Source organism: Larimichthys crocea, chromosome XXIV (assembly GCF_000972845.2).
Source record: "Larimichthys crocea isolate SSNF chromosome XXIV, L_crocea_2.0, whole genome shotgun sequence".
Classification (NCBI taxonomy): domain Eukaryota; kingdom Metazoa; phylum Chordata; class Actinopteri; family Sciaenidae; genus Larimichthys; species Larimichthys crocea.
In genome coordinates, this window is record NC_040034.1 from 15593079 (window position 1) to 15614200 (window position 21122).

Below are 21122 nucleotides of genomic sequence, written 5' to 3' on the forward strand. Positions count from 1 at the left end.
CATGGACACTGAATTTCAATGCATGAAAGAAGCCCTCTGCTCAGCATTCCCCCAAATACGCCTGATTAACCTGAGCAGCGAGACAAATGTGGGTAAAGCTCCTCGCTCATTTTTTTTGCATCAACCGCAGCCTAGGTTAGGCATAAATTTGTATTACACTCACTCCACTGTATTTTTTATTACTCCTCTTGTTCCATTTTGGCACCACACACCGCTTGGCAGAGTCAAGCATGTGGATTTAACAGATTATAATAGGTCGTTTCTAGCACTTGGCACAGATGTACCCTCAATGCCATAACACCAACAAATCTACAGCAAATCCAGCTGTTTGAAGACAAGAAATGAAAAACTCCAGGTCTAGCTCTCCCTTTTGCTCTTGACCTACTCGACCAACAAAATCCATGAGCAATTTTCTCGGTGGAAATACATGTTCCACTCGGCCCCTGTTCTCTGGAAAACAAGGTGGTAAACAGATTAAAAATGAATTGGGTTTTCTCAGGTGAGCACTAAAGTTGTATAGATTTACTCCCACGGCTGATGCTGTAAAGCTGCTTACTTGTGTGTTGCCCTCATGTATGAATAAATCACATGTATTTTGTCTTTCATATTCACCTTCAGACTGAAGAATCATCTCTGCTGAATGTTGGGTAACCTTCACTTCACCCCCTAACCCCTTTATCTTGATGTGCAGCTTCTCCTTTACAGCAGAAACTCAATGATTGTATTTTTTAACCTCTCAAACACACATGTACCCATGTTGCTGCTTTAAAAGTCAAGTTATGTGTTGCATTCTTCAATACTTGGCGGATTTACCTTCCTTCCTTTGTCTCAAGCCTTTTCAGTGACTGAGTACAGAGTGATCGTTTAGCTCACAGCGCTTCACTTGTGGTGACAAATGTACAGAATAAAGGACAGGACTACGTCACTGCTAACTAAGCTTCAGAATTAAGACAGTGGTGGTGTTGCTTAACGTGTCCTGAGTGACGTATCGGCCTGTTGCACTCCTGCTGTATCCGAGTTTCTTGTCTCCTGTGAAATCTGGTACTGCAGGATTTTTTGAAATCCATTCTCCTGAGTGATTCACTTTGGTGGGTGGTGATGTAAGCTGAGTGAAACTCAATACTGAAATTTTGGGTTGCTGCGATATAAAATGTCTCAACATTTAATACAATGCCAAAAATTTGGGCACCAATATCCAAATTATATACTTTTTTTTTAGATCTCTTTTTACATTATAAATCAAGACGTAATCAAAGAAATAAGACCAACGTGGCTGTATCCTATGGACATAATTTGCTTTAGTGTAACCCAGCATGAATATAAATGTATTATTTATATTTTCTATGTATTATTTCACTGAATATACTTACTCAATGTTGTTTCTTTGTGCCATCTCTGCAGACTATATGACTATAAAAGGTCACAGATTGAGAGAAATTATTGTTGGTTGACCGCCTTTTGTCCTTTCAGCCATTAAACATGTATTTTTAAACACACACAAAAGAGGTCAATATGACATGAATTGCTCTTGCCTGAGCAACGGGGTTTCCTCCTCAGGTTTGTGAGATGAGACGTCTTTTGTCTGTCTTCAGTCTATATCTTTCTAACTTGATATTTTTTTCATCAGGCGACCCCGCTCTCCTCCAGATGTCCAACAGAACCTCAGTGGCTTTCAATTTTTGAACAATGACTCACTGTTACAGTTTGGCCTACGTCTTTTCCCATATAGCTTTCCTCCCCTGCAGCTGTTCGCTTGTATGACAGGCCATCAGAGCAGAGTGGGACAGAATATGGGGGCTGCTGGAATATGATGCATTTTTAACAGAAATAATATTAGATCAGGGGAATATGAAACAAAAAAACAGACGTTGAAAGAACGGCGGAGCCATGATATTCAGCCAATTGCATTCACAATAATGAAAACATTATTTAAAGGTCCAGTGTGTAGAATTTAATTGCTTCTAGTTGTGTAATCGCTGCATTGCAAACACTCACATCACCCTCACCTTCCTAGTGTAAAGGAGAAACAACCAATAACAGTATAAAGAATGGACAGAGCCTGAGTGACGTAGGTTTCTGAAGCCGAAAATATGTGGTGCTGGCTGCCGACATGTTGGATGTACTGCCTCTTCCACCTCTCGGCTAATGTAAATATCAGCAAAGACGTGGATCATCGGTGGACTTCAAGCGGCTGAATAACACCTGGGTGCTCTAATAATCAATGCTGTTAGTTCACAGTTGTCATGGACACAAAAATTAGCAACACAGACCAAAACGGTTTTCTGTACCAGGCTGTAAACACGTTTATTTCTGCTGTGAAGTTGGAGCTTAAAGAGATTGACTCATTTCTTCAGCCCCTCTCAAGCGGCCGCTCAACAAATTACAGTTTTTAGCACGTTCACTTGATTTCCCAGCACCGGAGGTTGCCACTTGGTGTGAGTATTTAGTTTGTCTGCTCTGGGCTACTGTAGAAACATGGCGTCCTCCACAAAAGAGGACCCGCTCTCACTGTAGATATTAAAGAAAATCTCTTTTATATCATTTTTAAGTCACAAAAACAAAACAAAACTCTTAATTTCAGATGACTGAAGTGAAAACAGAGTTATGAATATTATATTCTCACACTCTGGACCTTTAACTGTGATGCGTAATATGAATCTGACTGGCATTATTATGGCTATATCAACCTGAAAAGGTGAATCCCTTGAACTGAAGTAGTTCATCTTCTCCAACCTATTTCTGGTCATGACATTATTTTGAATTAAGAAGCTCAATAAAGTGTCTGAATTAAACATGAGAGGTCTGACCGCGGCCCCCGTGCTTTGACTGCTGAATAACCTGTCACCAAACACACTTGGTGAGGTGGGGGGGGGGAGTGAAACTGTACCGTGTAACAGCAACAACAGAGCACCGCCCGCCCGGGATGCGAGCGCCGCTGAAGCTGCTGCTGCAACAACCTCACTCGCGTGATTCCACGAGCGGGCGTCACGCACATTTCTCCGGCTCATTTACATACATAACGCCGCCCAGGGGGACGAACATGATAATCTACCATCGATTGAAAGCTAACCGTGCGAAGGGGAGAGGGAAAAAAACAGCAGAGAGAAAAAGTTTAGACGAGAGAGAGAGGTGTTTTAACAAAAGCGAAAGAAGTGGTTTCGAGTAGAGACGGAGAGAGGCGCTCGTCGGGCTCTTTGCCCCACTTTTATTTTTTGGGATTACGGATATGGACGCTTTGAAATCCGCTGGAAGGGCAATTATACGGAGCCCCAGCATCGCCAAACAGTCGTGGGGTGCGGGCAGACATAAAAGTGAGTATCCAGCTGTTACAACACGTCAACTAGTCCACGATAATCTGTCTAAACCAGAGCTAACTTGGCTAACTAACCCGAGCTAGCCCTGACACGGAGGGGGGGGGGGGGCTAACCGGCTTCACGAGCCGCCTGTCAGACACATTTGTCGGGTGTCAGTGTGAGCGTGTGTCGGGAGTGTTTTTTTAAAAACAACTCAGTGTTTGTGCTTTTAAACTTGACAGCGGCTCGTAAACTCACTCCTCTTTTTTTTTCTTCGAGGCTTTCGTAACAAGTTGAAGCTCCTCGCGCTGCTTCCTTCCTGCTCGTTGTTTGTTTTTAAGCCACGCAAAAAAAAAAAAAAGTTTGAAGAGAGTCCTGTGAAACCATGTTGTTGTTGTTGTTGTTGTTGTCGTCTGCCACGTCACTGAACAGTGACTACAACAAGAAGAGAGGAGGCTCCGCCGGCCCCCGGGGAGGGGGGACGCTGGTGGCACGCCGAGGTGTTGACTTGTTGGGCGGCTGGAGAGGAGGCGAGGAGTCACGGGGAGTGAACAAGGCACCGAGAGATGATGAGTGGTCTCCTCCCTGGCAAGGCTGTACAATCCTAGCAACGCACTGTTGCTAGGCGATACACTATGTGAAACACAGAGGCGGTGTAAGGAGTGGTTGCAGAGTCTAAATCTTCAACCCTGAGCTCGTGTGATAGGGATGGACACCTCCATAGGTTTCCACATGGCTCCATTGTGTGTGTGTGCTTATATTTGCAACATGCACATGCACACTCCCACCCCCCCCTTTTTAGTATTTCATAGACAATAGAGCATTTTGGCAGCGAGATGTGACACGTGCCAGACAGTGCAATGGATGCTTTGTTTTGGTCCACTCTCCTCTTTTCAGGTTTTCCAGGGGATGGGGGTGGGGGTGGGGGAAGTGATGCACAATCAAGCCTCCAGCGATCTCACACACACACACACACTCGGTCCACCTAATGCAAGCTATAGCTGGCTGGCTGGCAAGTTGATGTGGCGAAGCTTCACCGTGGCTTTACACATCCTGCCCTATCTAACTGCTGCCACACACAAGACAAGACATCGCTGCAGCTTCCTGTTTTCTGTCTGTGATCAAATAACTGTTCCTCATCCTTTTTCTTTTTTTTTTTTTTTTCTTTTGTGGTCTTCATCTGTTGCTGTAATTACAGGTTTAACTGTGAACTGCGCAGTCATGAATAAGAAAGGGAACTTGTTCCATCTTGTAGTGTCACTAAGCTTCTCCTTCCAAGAGCTTCTTGCACAAGATGTAATGTTAAAAAAAAAAAAAAATCCCATCTGGCTCGTGTTGTATTATCTCAAAAATACAATATTTCTGGATTTAGACAGGTCCATAATTTAGCCTTGTCAAAGCTGCTTCTTCACTTCTCTGGCGTCTATCAGCACTGCATTCCTTTTCTCCTGCTTTCAGTCGGGATCGGAGTATTGTTTTCATAAAACTGCCCCGTGTCTCTTTTAATGATCGCAGCGTGTCAACATTTTTAAAGCAGGCTGACATTTCTCTCTCTCTCTCTCTCTCTCTCGTTTTTTTGCAGCCTCGTGCAGAAGAATGTGTCAGCTATGTCATTTCCTGCATGGTTTTTTAAACAGCTCCTGTTTTGGAAAGCCTGCTGAGCTGACTGAATGTTTATCCAGCGCTGCCCTCTCATTACATTCAGATAGTTCCCGATTTTAGACGGCGGGTGGTAGGGAGGGGAGGTAAATTGGTTTGTAACATCCAACCATCTTTTTAGGTCATGTGTGGGAGGCGGAAAATCACTGTCTGCGTTGAAGAGAGACGGTTCACGCCCACGCTCCTGGTCAAGGAGCTGACTTCTGTGGACTTGTCAATATTGAGGCAGCTACGTGTCAGGATGTCAGCAGACCCTGCAGATGGCTAATGGGGAGCGTGTATGATCTTTTAAACCATTTGCACCGCATCGCATTTAACACCTAGATGTGTAGGCCAACGTTGTTAGTGCTGTCACAGAGGAAGGGAGTTGTGGTGTCTGTTGACTAATTTGCATTTTGTACATTATTCAGACAGTGTCACTGCGGTGACAGAAGTTGTGGTGGTTGGTGTTAAATAAAACATAAATAGGGTTCATTTAAATGGTTAATGACATACACAGTCGGTCTTAATTACCTTTTTATCTTAAGTACAGTAGTCCGCTCTAGACCTCTGGTCCTGCCCTGGGCAGTCAGCACTGTGTCCCCTGCACAAAGTCATCCGAATGGGGGCTGCCAGGCTGTAATGGAGATTGCTTCCTGCAGGGTTCCTTTATGGAGTTGTAAAATCCTCACTGATTTATCACCACTGTTAGATCTCCTGTGTCTGTGTGTAAGCTGCTTCTGTGTTCATGGGCACGCGTGAATGTGTTTGTGGACGCAGACTGCACAATCATGCTGTGTCACCGCTCCTGTAAGAGGACCTTTTTTTTTAATACTGTAGGCTAAACAAATGTTTGACTTTCTCTCGCCCGACGCGGCGGTTGGGGGGAAATTGGATACTTTTAAACATCAGAATTGTTATCATTACGCCTGTAAGTGGCACGGGCTAAGATGAGCAGTAAATTGCAGCGTGATGAATTTAGGGAAGCAAAAGCCAATTTATTTGCATCTGTTATTCACCGTGCTGTTTTGCATTTAGCAGCCTGTGATTAGAAAAGTATACATCTGTTCCCATGTGTTATTATTTCAGAGTAAACACTATTTCCCTTTGTCTGTATAAACTGCACAATTAGCTCCAACAGACATCATCAACAACAACACAAATAAATTAGAAGTTAAGATTGCGTTTGTTTCTTATTCACAGAACGTTATTTTGTCACAGTAGGAACTACTTTGAAAGACTTAACGGTGAAGCCAGAAGGGAAGTCTGGGCAGGAAGCACGGTGTCTAACCAGTTCACTTTCCTGGTGAGAAATAATTAATGTAATCTCCTTCAGCCATATGTGCAGACATATGGCCAGTGTGGTAGTTCTTCAGTTTCATTACCTGTAGGAGAACTCTGTGACACACAAAGGCCGTCTGAGACTTTTGCGGTAAGGAGGACGCCTACAAATGAAGTTTATTTAGACGGCTAACAACGTCAACTCCTTCTGTTCTTTTCATCGTGTGAGTTAATAATACTGATCCTCAGACATGAGAGCATTGCTCTACGACTGAAGCACAAACATGACATTACTGCGTCTTCCTTTCATCTGACTTGTCAGTCGTGCTGTGGAGGTTTATGGATGTCTTCTGGCTGTAGTATGAAACTCAGATAGTCGACCAAAGCAACCCCTCCTTTCTCTTTAGTGAGCATGTAATTCAGGTAAGACTGTTTTTAAGCCCTGTCTCGTCTCAAACTGATGTTTGCTCCAAAACTTGTTTCTTGTCTTTCTTTTTTTTCTTTAAAGTTCCAGTATACAAAGTCCCCGCTGTGTTGTAAAACCTTAAAACCTCCCACGTCTTACGCTATACACATCTCGTGTATGAAGGAATGCGAGGGGCATTGTTTTTTAATAATGGAAGATTCCTTTACCTCTCATTGACCTCTCTTTTCCCCACCAGTGTGTCTGCTACCGCTGCCAAAAATCACAAGTTGAAACGCGTCCCCGCGACACACAAGGATGCAGAGAAGAGATCATCTGCAGAGCAGCTGACGTGCGCCCACAGCTTCAAAGTCTCAGGGATACATAGTGCAAATGTGCGGTCTGTGTGTGTCCAACGCTGACCTTAATTTTATCAGCCCGTGGGGCAATATTTGACTAAATGAAGAATTAAATAGTCAAAACAAATGGATGGTTTATTTTATGCTGTGTGGAGGTCACTGTAGGCCGTCTCTTAGGAATCTAACTTAGGAATTGAACCTGAATCCAAATTATATTCAGTTTAAAACACATTGTGTAACTTTTCTAACAGATTTTAAATCATGTTTATGCTACACTGACTTGTAATCAGTCTGAAACCCCAACATATTCAGTTTATTAACCTATTTGACCAAGAAGCAGAGACAGTGCATTTTATTTTGTCCATTGATTGTGCATCACGCGTGTCTGTCTCTATATTTTGGTCTTTTTGGGTGAACCACATTTTGGATTGGGTCTAATTGTCTTTGGGTTTGTATTTTGGACCAGTTCTGACTGTCCTTAGTTGTCTTTCAGATGGGGATATGTTTTCCACAAGTCTGTTTAGGATCAGGGTGCTTTTAGGGATCAGTTCCATAACCCCGCTGCTTGTTGAGAGGACATTGTGGCCTCAGCTGGTCATCAGCTGTAATCCCATACCGCTGATTTCTCCTCACTTTCCTTCTTTGAGTGGATTTAGCCAATACTGAAAGACACGTGTCTCGATGTTAGGACTTAAACCACAGCTATAAGACTCTTATCTTTCGCAAATCCTTTCCTTAACCTGACTGAAATTGTTGTGGGATGGTCATCGTATCAAACACAGTCATGCAACACTTCCTTTGTGTTAGTGGGAACGCTCCAGTGCAGAATATCATAACCCTGCTGGTATGGAGGATGAAATGAAAAGGACAAAGACAAAAGAGGTCACGTGCTGCTGGGCATAAATGATCCCCACTGACTGTTCATCTTACTTACTTTGTATCGATTGCTCCTTTTAGTGAACTCGCCTGTAGTTACATCTCAGTGGTCATTTGTACCTATCGCCATTGGGTGTATTTGTGTGTGTGTGTGCTACGCAGAGATACTTTGACCTGGCTTTTCCGATAATATGTAAAACATTTCCTGTATCCTTTCCACAGAAGCTCACGAGCTTAAGAGCAGGAACAATAGTACTGAATCAGTCTTTGTACCAGGCAGGAACAGACAGTGACAATCTCCCCAACACTCAGCCTTTCTCTTCGTGACAATACTCAATCTCAGCCTCGTTTCCCGTAACGGACGAGACTTACTGTAGCGACGGCAGTGTAAGTATAAATTAAAATAAAATAAATAAACGCAGAAGTCTGCAACAGAGATGTAGGATTTAACTTTGGTGTAGTTAGAGGTTGTCCAAGGCTCTCTCTCTCATTAAACTTCGTGCTGTGTCGCTGTGTATCCCTCCAGGCATCTTTCCTCATCTGAGTCGGCAGTTTTTAAATTAGCCCAAAGTGTCCTGATTGGAATCTAATATTGCTGCAATGGGTCTTTTCTGCACGTGACTTGTCTTGGTGAGATAAGAGGAGGTCATCTCACCACAGGCCTAGGTCAGCCGAGGATTTAAATAGGCGAGGATACATGAACGGGTTTATATCAGAGTAATTGGGGAGCTATTGATCTGTTAGACACTTCAGACACTCAAAGGCTGTTTGTGTTTTATGTCAACAACGCGTGACTTCCATAGCAATGAGCATGACTGCTTTGGAGTCAAACACACCGACCTGCTCCAGGAAATACTAGCTCACAAAAAGCGTATCAATCCATTTGTCCTAGACAAATGCACTGTTTGCGTTTTGTTTCTGAAAACTACAGCGCTCAGCTGGTTTGAGAGTTTGTTGCACCCAAACATGACAGGCTTTTCTTGACGTCAGTCGAGGTGGTTCCCTCCCCAGTTACCACTGATTTGCACATGGACACACAATGCGTCCGAGATAGTTGCCTCTGTTTAACACTGATCCTCTGAGGGGACCACATGAAAGGCAGCCAGTGTACACACCTTTTCCCAGTATCCCAGGGTGACGCACATCTCCATCAAAGCAAGAAAAAAAAGACGCTGAGGGAGTTGGACGCTGCGCTCAGTGCTTGTTTCAGTGTTTTAGCAACAGTGGAGATTTCCGCGTCTTGTTCAGGGGGAAGGTATGCAGGTGGGTGGCGTGTGTCCAGCCTGACCAAAAACAATGAGTCATTCACAGTTTTGGTATCTGGGTGGACTTGGATGAATGTGCCGGGATTCTCTCTTCTCACTCATTCATCGACGACACCATGCAGAGAGCTCTCAGAGCTCAGAAGCTCCTTTCAAATCTCAACAAAGGGGAAGCTGTTGATGCGGCAGGCTCGACTCGTGGAACCTGCTGGTGCTGTCGAGTGGTGGTGGTGGTGGTGGTGGTGGGTGCTGTTGACCCCGAAAGTCTTTTTATTTGTGTTTTGGATGTTAAACCAACCTCCTCCCCTTCCCTTGAATCCCAAAAGAATCCTTCACGACAGACTGGTTGAATATGTAACCCAGGTTTTTTTTTTAACGCTGCAGTGGCTTACTCATGTACTCGCAGCTTTACTGACATAATCTGGTATCACTTGTAGATTGATGTCAGTAACACGGATGTAAAAAGATTTTCCCCAACACTGCTAGAACATGAACTCCTGCTGTTTAATGTGATTTATTTTTTTTTTTTAAAAACCCTGTCAAGCTGTAGTCACCCTGACTCATTCGCACCAAGACGTGTCACCTGCTCGTCTTTGTCAAGTGGTTTTCAGTCACCTCTTTCATCTTCACCTGCCCTCAGCTGTTGGTTAATCAAAGCATTTTCAAACACGATTAACGTTGGCTTAAATCGCAGTGATAAAACGACCAAGTTATGAGGATGCCACTGTGGTGATTTTGTGTTTTTATACCTGTGTCTCTGCATCTCTCTCTCCACTAGCCCCAGAGTATTAACTACATTATTTAGCACTCACGGCATAGCAGAGCGCTCTTGCTGTTTCCACGGTGATTAAACTCTTCCATCTCCCTAATTGTCCGTTAGATTTGTGTGCACGAATGTGAATTTATGGTGGGAATTTGGACTCACTGCCTTTATTTGCATATTTCTGTATATGATTTTTATTTGCCTGCCCCCCCCCACTTCCCTTTTCTCTTTTATCTGCTTGTTTTTCATTTGTGAACGTCTCTCTGCCTCCACCCGTCTTATCTGCCTCTCTCTCTCTCTCTGTCTCTCTCTCTCTCTGTCGTCGTCGTCCTTTCTGAAAGCTGAGGCGAGGCCAGCTCTTCTCTCCTCGTTACTGTCAGTGTCGCGGGGCTGTTGACGGGGAAAGCGATAGCGATCCTTTCTTGACCCTCCCGATTCATATCCACCGCGTTGTCTTTGACCAAAATATCCAACCGCCTCCTTCTCATGCTCTACCGCTGCACAGGCTCAGCCCTCAAATCCCTTTGATTATAATTCCCCGAGACCTCTGTGCTGTCTTGTTTCTCCAGATCTCTTGTTGCATTAAAAGGGCCTCTGTAGTTGTAGCTTCATTAAAACTTGATGAAAAGTCACGGCTTGTGCATAGACTAGATGATTGGATCTTAAAGAAGAGGCTGAGACTGTTTTCTTAACCACAAGAGGAGGAGCTGCAGTGTTTCCCACACATAGACTTTATCGGGTAGGCTGCCCAGGTATATTAAAACCTCCCTGAGTGTATTTATCTTCCCGTATTTGCATATTTTGCCGCATGTCGTCCCCTCTCTTATCTCTCTCTTTCCCCTTTTCTCTCAGTCTCAAGCTGTCCTAATCAATAAAGGCTAAAAAAGGGGAGAAACAAGGTGAGCAGGTTAAAGCAGTTTGTGAGTAAACACTAAAATAAGGTGGATAATTAAGTCAAATTAAAATTGGCCACCATCACAGTAACGCTGTCGTTCTGTGGGAAACCACAGCCTGACCTCAGCGTCTCTGTTTGGGTTTCTGCTCGCAGGTTCGTTGAGCCCCACAGCTCCAATAACCTGCCTCAGTTCTGCCAATTTTGTCTACTCTCGTGAATACTGGCGTTCATTTCTATATCGTATAACATTTCAGAATGGAAGAAATGGGAAAGGGTGCTTGAATAATTCCTTTTAGTGTTTGAGAAGGAACTTAGGAACTCAAAATGTGCGCACAGGTTCTGACGTTGTCTAAAATGTCAACAGACCCACTCTTTGTGAAGAAACCTTATCGCTTTAATGACATAACTTTGATGTCTCTGTATTATTAAACCCGTCTGCTGTCTCTTTACACTCAGTCTCTGTGATACAGAGACTTTCTGCAGTTCAGATGAGGTGAACTGCAGAGCGAGGGTGTCACTGCCTGCACATTCTTTGTTCCTCTCCTCTCCTCCTGGCCGATTCTTGCTGCAGTGTTGAGACTTGTCTGAAGCCGGCGGAGACAGAGGGGATGTGAGCAGGTTTCCATCTGACTGGCGGAGTGGACTTCACACTGGCTGTGTGATTACAGGCTGATTACGCTTCAATGAGTGGCCTGGCTTTTTTTTTTTTGTCAAGGGCACGCTGTTATTAACACGTTACAACCTATGCATCAAACGTGTAAATAACGATATTTACACACATATAAAGAGAAATAACATTTTTTTATTAACTTGGTCTGTTTCTCATGCTAGAGTGGTTACATCAAACCTAACATCATTTTCTCATTTTGTTCTTGTGTGCTGAGGTTTGGTGGAGCCCATTGAATCCCACTGAGATTAGGCTGTACAGTCGAATAGATCTTTTCTCTGTCAGGTCAATTTTCGTGTGTGATTAGACGTCCTAAAGGAAAAACTTCTCAATACATAGTGCACCAGATGTTGACTCTCAAATGGGAGGACTGCAGTACGCTTGATTTGCAATTTGGACAACAGCGTTCTTCCTGTCGTCACCAGCTCAACCGGGTGGAATGATAACACTTCAACTTAACTGTAAATTATCTTAACGAAAAGGCTTACCGAGCTTCGTCAAAACTGTGGACCGTGTCGACCGTGAAATGCGGTCGCATAGGCTCACCGTAATATAGATTTACAATAAATGATCTGTACACAAAGCAGCAACTACTAAACTTAAACTCGGTTTATCTCGCAAAACTTATTACATGTTATGTTCTGAACACGGCACAGACATTAGTACCACCAGTAAAATACCAAATTGTTTGCAGAGATAAGCATACTGGGGAAGATAACTGAGGTTGAGTGTCCAGTCATCTCGGCCTGTTCACTGCCAAACATGACCAACAGGAGCAAATGTAGGCAAAATGCATGCAAGGATACTAATCTACCCCAAGTTCACACACGTCAGCTCTCAAAGCTTCCTTGATAAAACTGGTGGAGCGAGAATGCTTTAGTAATATGTTGTACTTGACTGGATGAGGCTCAAATTGAGAAATTGAGAAACCGAGTCATGACTTTTCACAAATCCACGAGTAGAGACAAGAACCACGCCTGCTGCCTTTCGTAATCTTGAAGTCTTCCAACTCCCCGAATATTAAAAGTGCTCATAAATATTGATTAAACTACATGTATATGATTTATGTTTTAGGGTGTTGTTTTGTTTTTCATGTAAAAGCCCAACAACAGAGCGAAGGAGTTCTTGTTTGATTTCAATACTTCTACAAGAAGAGTCCGATCAAGAGTTAATCCAGTGTTGACTGATGCTGGGAATTCTTATTTTTCGATGCCCCGTCATTTGGTGGTCAACCAGCAGATCTTTGTTTTGTTCCTGTTCACTGAGTCATCCTCCTTTATCACATACTTCCCTTGTCTGGCATCAGCGTCCATGTTACGGTGTGGTTAATATTTACGGCTTGTGTGTTTTATGGAGGTGACGAGCTGTAAAAAGTTTTCCAGACAGATCCGGGTGCATGCACCTGTCCCCGTGAAGACTTGCAGAGCAGGAGCCAGAACGAAAGACGGACGAGATGATTGGTCAAACTTGCACGTCTTACAGTCACTGTTGCTGGCAGCAGCTCTGGACCTCTACCTGCCTCCTCAATCGCTTCCACTCAGCAAACATCAGTGCCTGCTCTCTCTCTCTCTCTCTCTGGCTTGTTTACAGGCAGTGTCACCCAGGCAAGCAGCGCTCACTGACCAGCCAGAGCTCCAGCGTAGCCAAGAAGCCTTTGAAGTTTGCTCTAATCAGCACCGCAGCGGCAGAGAGCTGCCGCGGAGGGGGCTGGTGGTGTTGGGTGTGGGGGTTGGTTGTATAAATGCAAACGTGACCAATATGAAAATGGATTATTCTTCCATACAAAGCAGCACTCTGGGTGTATGCACCAGTCTAAAAATAGCTCTGGTTCATCAGTTGTTCATTTCAGTTTTTGAAGAAAGCCTCACTAAAACGTCTACAGGGAGTTATTTTTTTATTTATTAAAGAATATTTATCTCCCCACGCAGGCTGGTGTAAAGCTTTCCCCTCGTCTGTGTTGTCTAGTCGTACAGTAGCTTCCTCTTGGGACGGAGGGATTCATAAGACCCTGCAGTCAGGGTGAACTGCTGGTCATCCCCAGAGACTTGCCTCCTGCAAACAGGCTTGTTTCTGATATCTCAGCTGGAACGGCACAAGCCTGCCGCCTTGAATCATTCAGTTCTTTTTTTCAAAACACCTCTGACAGATTGTCAGATGCCAACCTGTCAGCCGCCTTGTAAACACTAAAAATCTCCCGAGTCTTGTCCGCTGTTGCTTTTGCAAACACGAGCGAGTGCAGAAGGTTAGAAACGTTACGTTAGCTGAGGTTGAAGCCTGCATTGTCTCCATTGTGTTTGTATAGCTGTCTGCAAATGTCTTAAGTGGCTACACGTCATAATGGACATTTATCGTCCACCTGGTAAGTTGACTCAGGTCGTGAATGGGAGCTAATGATTCCTCGCCGCAGATTATATTACGGTCAGGGTGCTACTTATCTGAGCACTAATGTAACTACAGGATCAGCCTGATCCGTTCCCCACACTTAGGAGCTCAAAGACCTTGACCTTAGAGTGGGTGTACTGTCAGACTCACCCATTACTTAAGTGTGGGTTTGCTTACAGCTGCATTTAGACCATTATAACCCCTTCTCCATAACTGTTGGCTTGGTTTGGCTGGAGACAAAAGGAATATTATAGGTCAGACTCGGCTGCCTTTTCCAAGTGGTTTATGTCCTCTAAAGGATATCTGGTGTTAAGCCAAGTGGTCACAAAGTATAAATGCATTCAAAATGCATTACCAGGCTGACTCGTAAACTGTTTGGTGATTAAAAGTTAATGAGATACTAAATTAATTGCTCAATGAAAGTTTGATTTTAAACGGTTATTGTGAGCAAACAAGCGGCACCTTCTATGGCGCCTTCGATGAGCTTGTTAATTTAAAATCTTGTAAAGAAAATGAAAGCGGTTAAGTTATAACATAGAAAACATCTTAAACCTTTATTTGAGTGATGGCAGGCTGTTCAATAATCATCATTAATATTCATTTTTACTCTCATGTAAGGTCATTTTTGCTTAAAAACGACAAACAATTAAGCAGTTATCAATGATTAATTGATTAATTGATGAAGGAGTCGTTTAGCCATCTCTCATCCATTTTGTCAAACACTTGTTCTCTCTAGAAAGCTTCTTTTTTTTTTTTTTTTTGAGGGCTTAACCCAACGTTTAAGACAAAAACCCCGCGGTGGTGATCACAGGATTCTGTTTAGACGGCCCTCCCGACACACTGGGTGCTATGAAAACCACTCAGGAGGCTGCGATGTTGTTGATTGTGTTTTCTGATGGACCTTTTGAGGAGACAAATGGATCTCACTGCCTCCACTCACTATCGCACCTCATTCTAGCAAGTCCATAAACCTTTTACGAGCTTCGAGAAGAAGTAAGCATGTTTATTGTCGGAGCAAATGGCTGAATACCTGCGTGGACTTCCACTCTGAATTAGTTTGCACAGCTTGTCTCGTGTTTGGTCGGTTTGAAAGCTGCCGAATGTTGAAGATGAGTCTTAATAAATTTCATGTTAGGCCACACAAATCACACAAGTTGTTCTTTTCTCTTTCACTCACTTCCCTCTCTGTGGTGTAGTCCTGTAGTCCAGGCACCCCCGCCTCTTTTCATACTGACATAATATGAGGAGAAGGACACGGCCTTGGGCAGCCCACCCAGCATTCCTGTGCTAAAAGAAATAAAAACCACGGTAGTGTTTTGTGTTTTATTCTCGAGACAAATGAAGTTGGAGTCCTGAATTAAGTGTCATGCTCTTGTGTGCTGGAGGAGGAGACGCTATTATGAATGACTTCACCAGCAGCAGTTGGCAGGATTGTAAATGGATTATCTCTTGAACATGTAAAATGTAGCTTAGTTAAAACAGTGAAAACATTGACATGAAATATCAGCACGGAGGAGTCGATGTACAGATACAGATAAACACCTGGGTCTCTTCACATAATGAGTTTATATTTTTCTTGTTTTGTATAAAACTAACCAAGAGTCATGCCTAGCTGGATAGGAAATGTTGTAGTGATAATTTGGGATTCAAAATATTCTATTATGTCCGGATTAAATCATTTTTCATCCATAGAAGAGTCTCAGAACAGCAACAAGCGTTGTTCACCACCTCTCTGGGTTTTTGCCCGATTGCCACACATTCACATGCTCAGCTCTGTGATGATGATGAGCAAATATGTGCTAACATTGTACATAGCCCCCATCTCCAAGTCACCTGCTTTCCCCTCCCCTGTACAGTGCGGCCCAGATGAGCAGAACTACAACATAGAAGACCCAAAACTTGATTCTTTGTTCTTAATTTTAACATATTTCTGATTTATTTTAGCCAGTGAAATAATATTTCCACCCACAGCACTTGCTTTTGCCGTTATGCATGGAAGCATGTGCTCACTGCACACACCCGTGATGAGGATATGGTTTGGCTGCTGTCAGCAGCTGAGCTTACCGTCCCGCAAGTCGACCGAGAGAGCGCTGTGCTGCGCTGACACATGTCTGACAGAGTATCTCTTAGCCTGTCTCACAGTACAAGCGGCGAGGGCTTGTCGGCGAGCACAAGTGTCACTGGTGCGTGTCTTTTTACCTGCAGAGCTTCCGGAGAACTGGACGGACACGAGGGAGACCCTCCTGGAGGGCATGGTGTTTCAGCTCAAGTACCTGGGGGTCACGATGGTTGAGCAGCCCAAAGGAGAGGAGCTGTCTGCGGCTGCTGTCAAGAGGATAGTGGCCACGGTGAGAGACGACACACACACACACACACACACACACACACACACACACACACACACACACACACACACACACACACGACTAAGAAAACTATTCCCAGAAAACGAGTTTCTCTAAAGCACACATAATAATCTCTCCCACATCATTACCTCTGTCCTAGTCGTCCAGTAGTTTTCTCCTGTTTATGACCTGACTGACACCTCGGTGAAAAGTGACTGCTTGGCTGCCTCCACCACCACCACCACCCACTCTTCCCAAACAGTTACCCAGACTGACATTTAGAGGAGGATGTAATTAGTTTGGACACTGCTGCTCAGTATACGGCTCAGCCAACTTTATCATGGCAGAAAAGGCTTAATGTTATTGGATCTGGCAGCTCAGTGGATAATGATGTTAGCAGCGGCAGAATGGTGGGACTCGGGACAAGGTGATGTATGGAGAGGAAGACAGAGGCTCTGATTGGGCCTTAATCTGTTGGCTGCCTTCGGTGTCCCTCTGAAAAGGATGTTAAACAGCTGAATGGGACATTTTTTAACTTGTCATATTGCGTAATATGAGAAAATGAGCCTTTTTATATCAACTGACACTGTGGGTCCACTCCTGTGGAGTCCACCATGCAGTATCTTCTCATCTGTTTCTAGATGGGGCATTTTGTGCATTTCATTGCCACCGTAGTGTCTCTGAATTGGGGGGTGAGGCCAGGCGGTTGCATCAGACCACAAGACGCTACTAAATCCTACACACTGGTCCTATTTATTCAAGTGTATTTGTGTGTTTGTCTTTCATAATTGGCTTATACAATAGCCAGCAGCTGCCTGTCATGTCTCACATAGATTTAACAAATCTACACACAAAAGCTTCAGTAGAGGAAGTTTGTCTGAGTTATAAATCTCTCTGTCCTACTCACACACCCCATTTTCCCGTTTTCTCTACCCCCTTTCTTTCTCCTTCTTCTCCTCTTCCTTCCAGGCCAAAGCCAGCGGAAAAAAACTCCAGAAAGTCACGTTAAAGGTCTCCCCGCGAGGAATCATCCTTTACGACAGTGCCTCCAACCAGCTGATAGAAAACATCTCCATATACAGGTGAGTCCGCCCCTCTTTCGACTGAGCACATCCCTGACTCAGGCGGGCAGGCCCAGTCGTGAAATACTTTCACCCTCAGCGTGTCCTCATCACCTACAATAAAACAAAAGTTGTTATTCTCCCGTGGCTCTCATCCATCACTGGGTGGATGTGTGTAAGGAGGTGTGGTACTCATGGCGGCCTTTTTGTGTGTGTGTGTGTGTGTGTGTGTGTGTGTGTGTGTGTGCACGCACTCTGTGGTCTATCAACAGTGTGTCCCATCAATCTCAACTCCATTGGGAGCACTACAACAGCTGTATGTTTGAGCTTGACACACACACACACACACACACACACACACACACACACACACGTCGTTCTCTCTAGTAAGTGCCTACAGATCTCACTTGCCTGCCACAGCCTGCACGCTTAAAGCGGCCTAACCTCCGCTGGCCTCGAGCTCATGAGCCGAGCTTGAATCACTTTTCAAAAATTCCACATTTATGAGTCTACACATCAAGGAGAGATGGGACTTTCCGTCATTTTTCCAAACATGAATCGGCTTATGGTTGAATAATTTCTTCTAAAAGCTGTCAGATTGAGGGCAAAGTCTCAACTTCTGACAGTTGTCTTAGGATCATGTTTCATTTACAGGTTGTCTATGTCGCTGCTCATGTTTCTGGCTTTGCAGTGTCACATTAGAGTGATCTTCTGTTTTAAAGAACAGTTTCATTCTTCCCACCTGCTAAACTTTGTATTAAATATCTGATCTCTTCCTCACGAGGCAGGAACGTCGCACACAAAAGTCCATCGTTTGAAGGGAACAGCAAAATAAAAAGCACTTTGATAAAATTGAATTAATATGGTGCATGCATGTTAATGGAAGCTTCAAGTGCATCCAGACACTCTTAGACCAAACTTGGCAGATATGGTCAACATCAGCACCGTTAAAAGTGCCGAATTAGCTGTTATCAGTGTTTCCTGTTTTAAAGTGTCACTGAAGAACTTTGATTCTGAATAAAACCTTTTCTCAGGACAGTTTGGGAGTTAAAAGAACCTCTCTTTTTTTAATGTTTTAAGACGATTCAATGTTTATTTCACATCAGAGATCAACAACAAGTGTCAGTCCCTCTGAATCTTAAAATATGTGTATCATATCTTTGTGTTTAGGAAACTCAGGGGTTTATCCTGATGAATAAACTTGAACTTGTTCATATCTTACCTGAGTTAAGACTAAATTGCCGCTCTGATAATGGATTCTCTCATTTTGAGAAATACGAGTTAAATACCACAGCAATTAAAAACCTGACTCCGTGAGGTGAGTCCAGCTGTGACCTCAGGTTGGTGTGAAGACATAAAGCAGCTGGTTGTATCTCGCACCCCACTGGAGCTCCTCTCCCCAGACATCTGCTAGGAAGATGGATGACCAATAAAAGAAATGGATTTGACTAGACACCACAATTTTCCTGACACCCTCCCTCCCAAACATTTGCCCGTAAATCTCAGTTGTGCTGTGCAAACCTCCTTAAACTTTTCCTCCATCGCTTTTATTTATTTCTTGTTTCCACGCCGTATATTCCGCCGTTGTTCGTTAACAGTGTGTGACTATCCCATAGCGAAGTTTGAGCACAGCACTGATGCTCGAAGGGGAAAGGAAGGACAGATGGCAGACATTCATTATAGCCTTCCTCCGTCGTTTTGGGTGTCTCCAACTGGCTAGTGTACCCGTCACTTTGGTATTACGATAATGACACGGTGATCAAATAGTGGAGAAAAGCTATTTGTGGAGCATTACAGCTTCATTTAAAGCCGCATTCTGCACCTGAGACCGACAAACAAGACTGATACCTCCCTCGCATGCCACGCAGAAAAATCTTAGCACAGAAGATGACCTTCTCCACCACAACAAGACGAGGAACAATCACCTCTGTCTGTACAGAGTCTTTTAATGTATCTCACAAGCTATAATTTAAAGCTCTGTGTATGCTGTGGTTATTAAACAGGTGGCTAACTTGTCTGCAAAGAGGAAAGGAACCTGCATCCGTTTGGGGAAACCACACAGATGTCCGCTGAGCACTCGTTCAGCTCAAATTTGTGACATTGTTCAGCTCTGCACCTGCGCACAGCTGGAGTGTGTATTTGATCAAGCGCAGAGCGGTGACATTGCGAGCGCAGCTGGCCTGAAGAATGCCAGGGATTTTGTTAAGAGAAATGAGATTGAACAGTTCGACATCAGATTGCCCGGACTAGATTAACAGCTTAGCGCAGATGAATTTGTAAGATTGCGGGGACATCTTGCAATGTGATGACTCTATAAAGTCTCAGAGTTTTTATTAAACTGTGTATGCATCTGTTTATTTTTTATTTTTTCAGAATATCATATTGCACGGCAGACAAGATGCACGACAAAGTGTTTGCCTACATCGTCCAGAGCCAACACAACGAGACCCTGGAGTGTCATGCCTACCTCTGCCCCAAGAGAAAAATGGTAAGTAAATAAGTTTGTGTTTGTTTCTGCGTCTCTGAGGCGTTCACGGTGTGCACAGGCAGGCGGTTTACTGTAAGAGGAAACAACCAACCAGATCCAAATATTAGATATGTTTCGTGCTCTTTCCGTAGTTGAAGATTGTCTGAAATCTGATGTATCAAACATCATATTTAGCCTACAGACATGAGCAGCATCTTCTCGTCTGTTTCTTGGCAAATAAGCAAATTTCCCCAAGTTTTGAACAGTTCCTTTAGTGCAGTGGCGTCAAACATAAAGCCCAATTTGAGCTCATATGGGCCGCACCAGTAAAACCATTTTGCATAACAACACCTCCAGAATTTGTCCTTTTTACAATGAATGAACCACTCATTTACAAAACATGATAAACAGCCTTAAGAAGTACAATTTGCCAACCATATCTCACAATTTTTTCCACATTCAGTCAGTCTATTGCCATTACATCAACTTACAGACAAAATGTTCATGTGTAAAGACAAAAAAAAGTCCAGTGGGCCAGATTGGATGCTTTGGTGGGCCACTTCTGGCCCCGGGGCCGTATGTTTGACACTTCCTTACATATAAACATGTATAGTGAAAGAAGGCCACAGACTGTAGCTACAAACAGAGGTTAGAGATTCTTCATGGTGCAGTGTTCTGCATTCAGGTATCCGCTTCAGCTTTTGCCCCTGGCAAACTGCGGAAAGCACTCTACAGCTACGGTACGTTGCAAAGAGACCTGAGAACAACCGCACTGCCACTTCGAGCTACTTGCGCGCATGCAAATGTCCAAGCATTAAGGCGGGAGAGAAACGAGGAGTGAGAACATGAAGGGCGGGGAGGTTGTCATCCCTCTCTGGCATTCTCTCCATCCCTGGAGGTTTGCAGAACGAGGGAGCCACTCCCTCCTCTTCCTTCCCCTCACTAATTTAGTTCTGGCCAAAAGGCCACGTATCCTCCCAGTTACATAAACAACGTGTCATGGAGCTCACGGGTTTCTCTTCCTCCTCTTCAAGTGTCTGTGGAGGAACTCCTTTTTGTGTGTTTGCCCAGTTCCTGTTTTTAACACGGTCATAGGTCCTCCACTTCCTTTAGTTTGCATGCATCGATGGGATGCACATGAGTATTACTCATCTTCCTTTGATTCTTCTACTTTATCTCTGTGTCTCACTCTCCTCTGTCTCTCTCTGCCTTCCTCCAACAGGCCCAGGCGGTAACCCTAACGGTGGCGCAGGCTTTCAGAGTGGCGTTTGAATTCTGGCAGGCTGCCAAGGAAGGTACGCATGGTCGACCACGACGACCAACAGAGTGTGAGGATTGCGACGGATGAGCGAGAACGTTCGCTCTCCTCTTCCCTCGCCTCCCCCCCACTGTTGTGATTCCCTCCGGTCATTGTGTGTACATCCTCTATC

At 44.1% G+C, this 21122-nt stretch overlaps 1 protein-coding gene across 2 annotated transcripts in view; it reads left to right on the forward strand.

Moving 5' to 3' along the window:
• The first annotated feature begins 2909 nt into the window (after nucleotides 1-2909).
• Nucleotides 2910-21122, forward strand: part of ldlrap1b (low density lipoprotein receptor adaptor protein 1b) — a 30832-nt gene continuing 12619 nt past the window's right edge. Inside the window, exons 1-5 of one of the 2 annotated variants that reach the window (XM_010731314.3) lie at nucleotides 2910-3311; nucleotides 16025-16167; nucleotides 17134-17246; nucleotides 19599-19713; nucleotides 20915-20987. In XM_010731314.3, the coding sequence (XP_010729616.1) occupies nucleotides 3227-3311; nucleotides 16025-16167; nucleotides 17134-17246; nucleotides 19599-19713; nucleotides 20915-20987 (529 nt within the window). In that variant the 5' untranslated portion in view covers nucleotides 2910-3226. The remainder of the gene's footprint in view (nucleotides 3312-16024; nucleotides 16168-17133; nucleotides 17247-19598; nucleotides 19714-20914; nucleotides 20988-21122) is intronic. The other variant, XM_010731313.3, reaches the window with a different exon arrangement.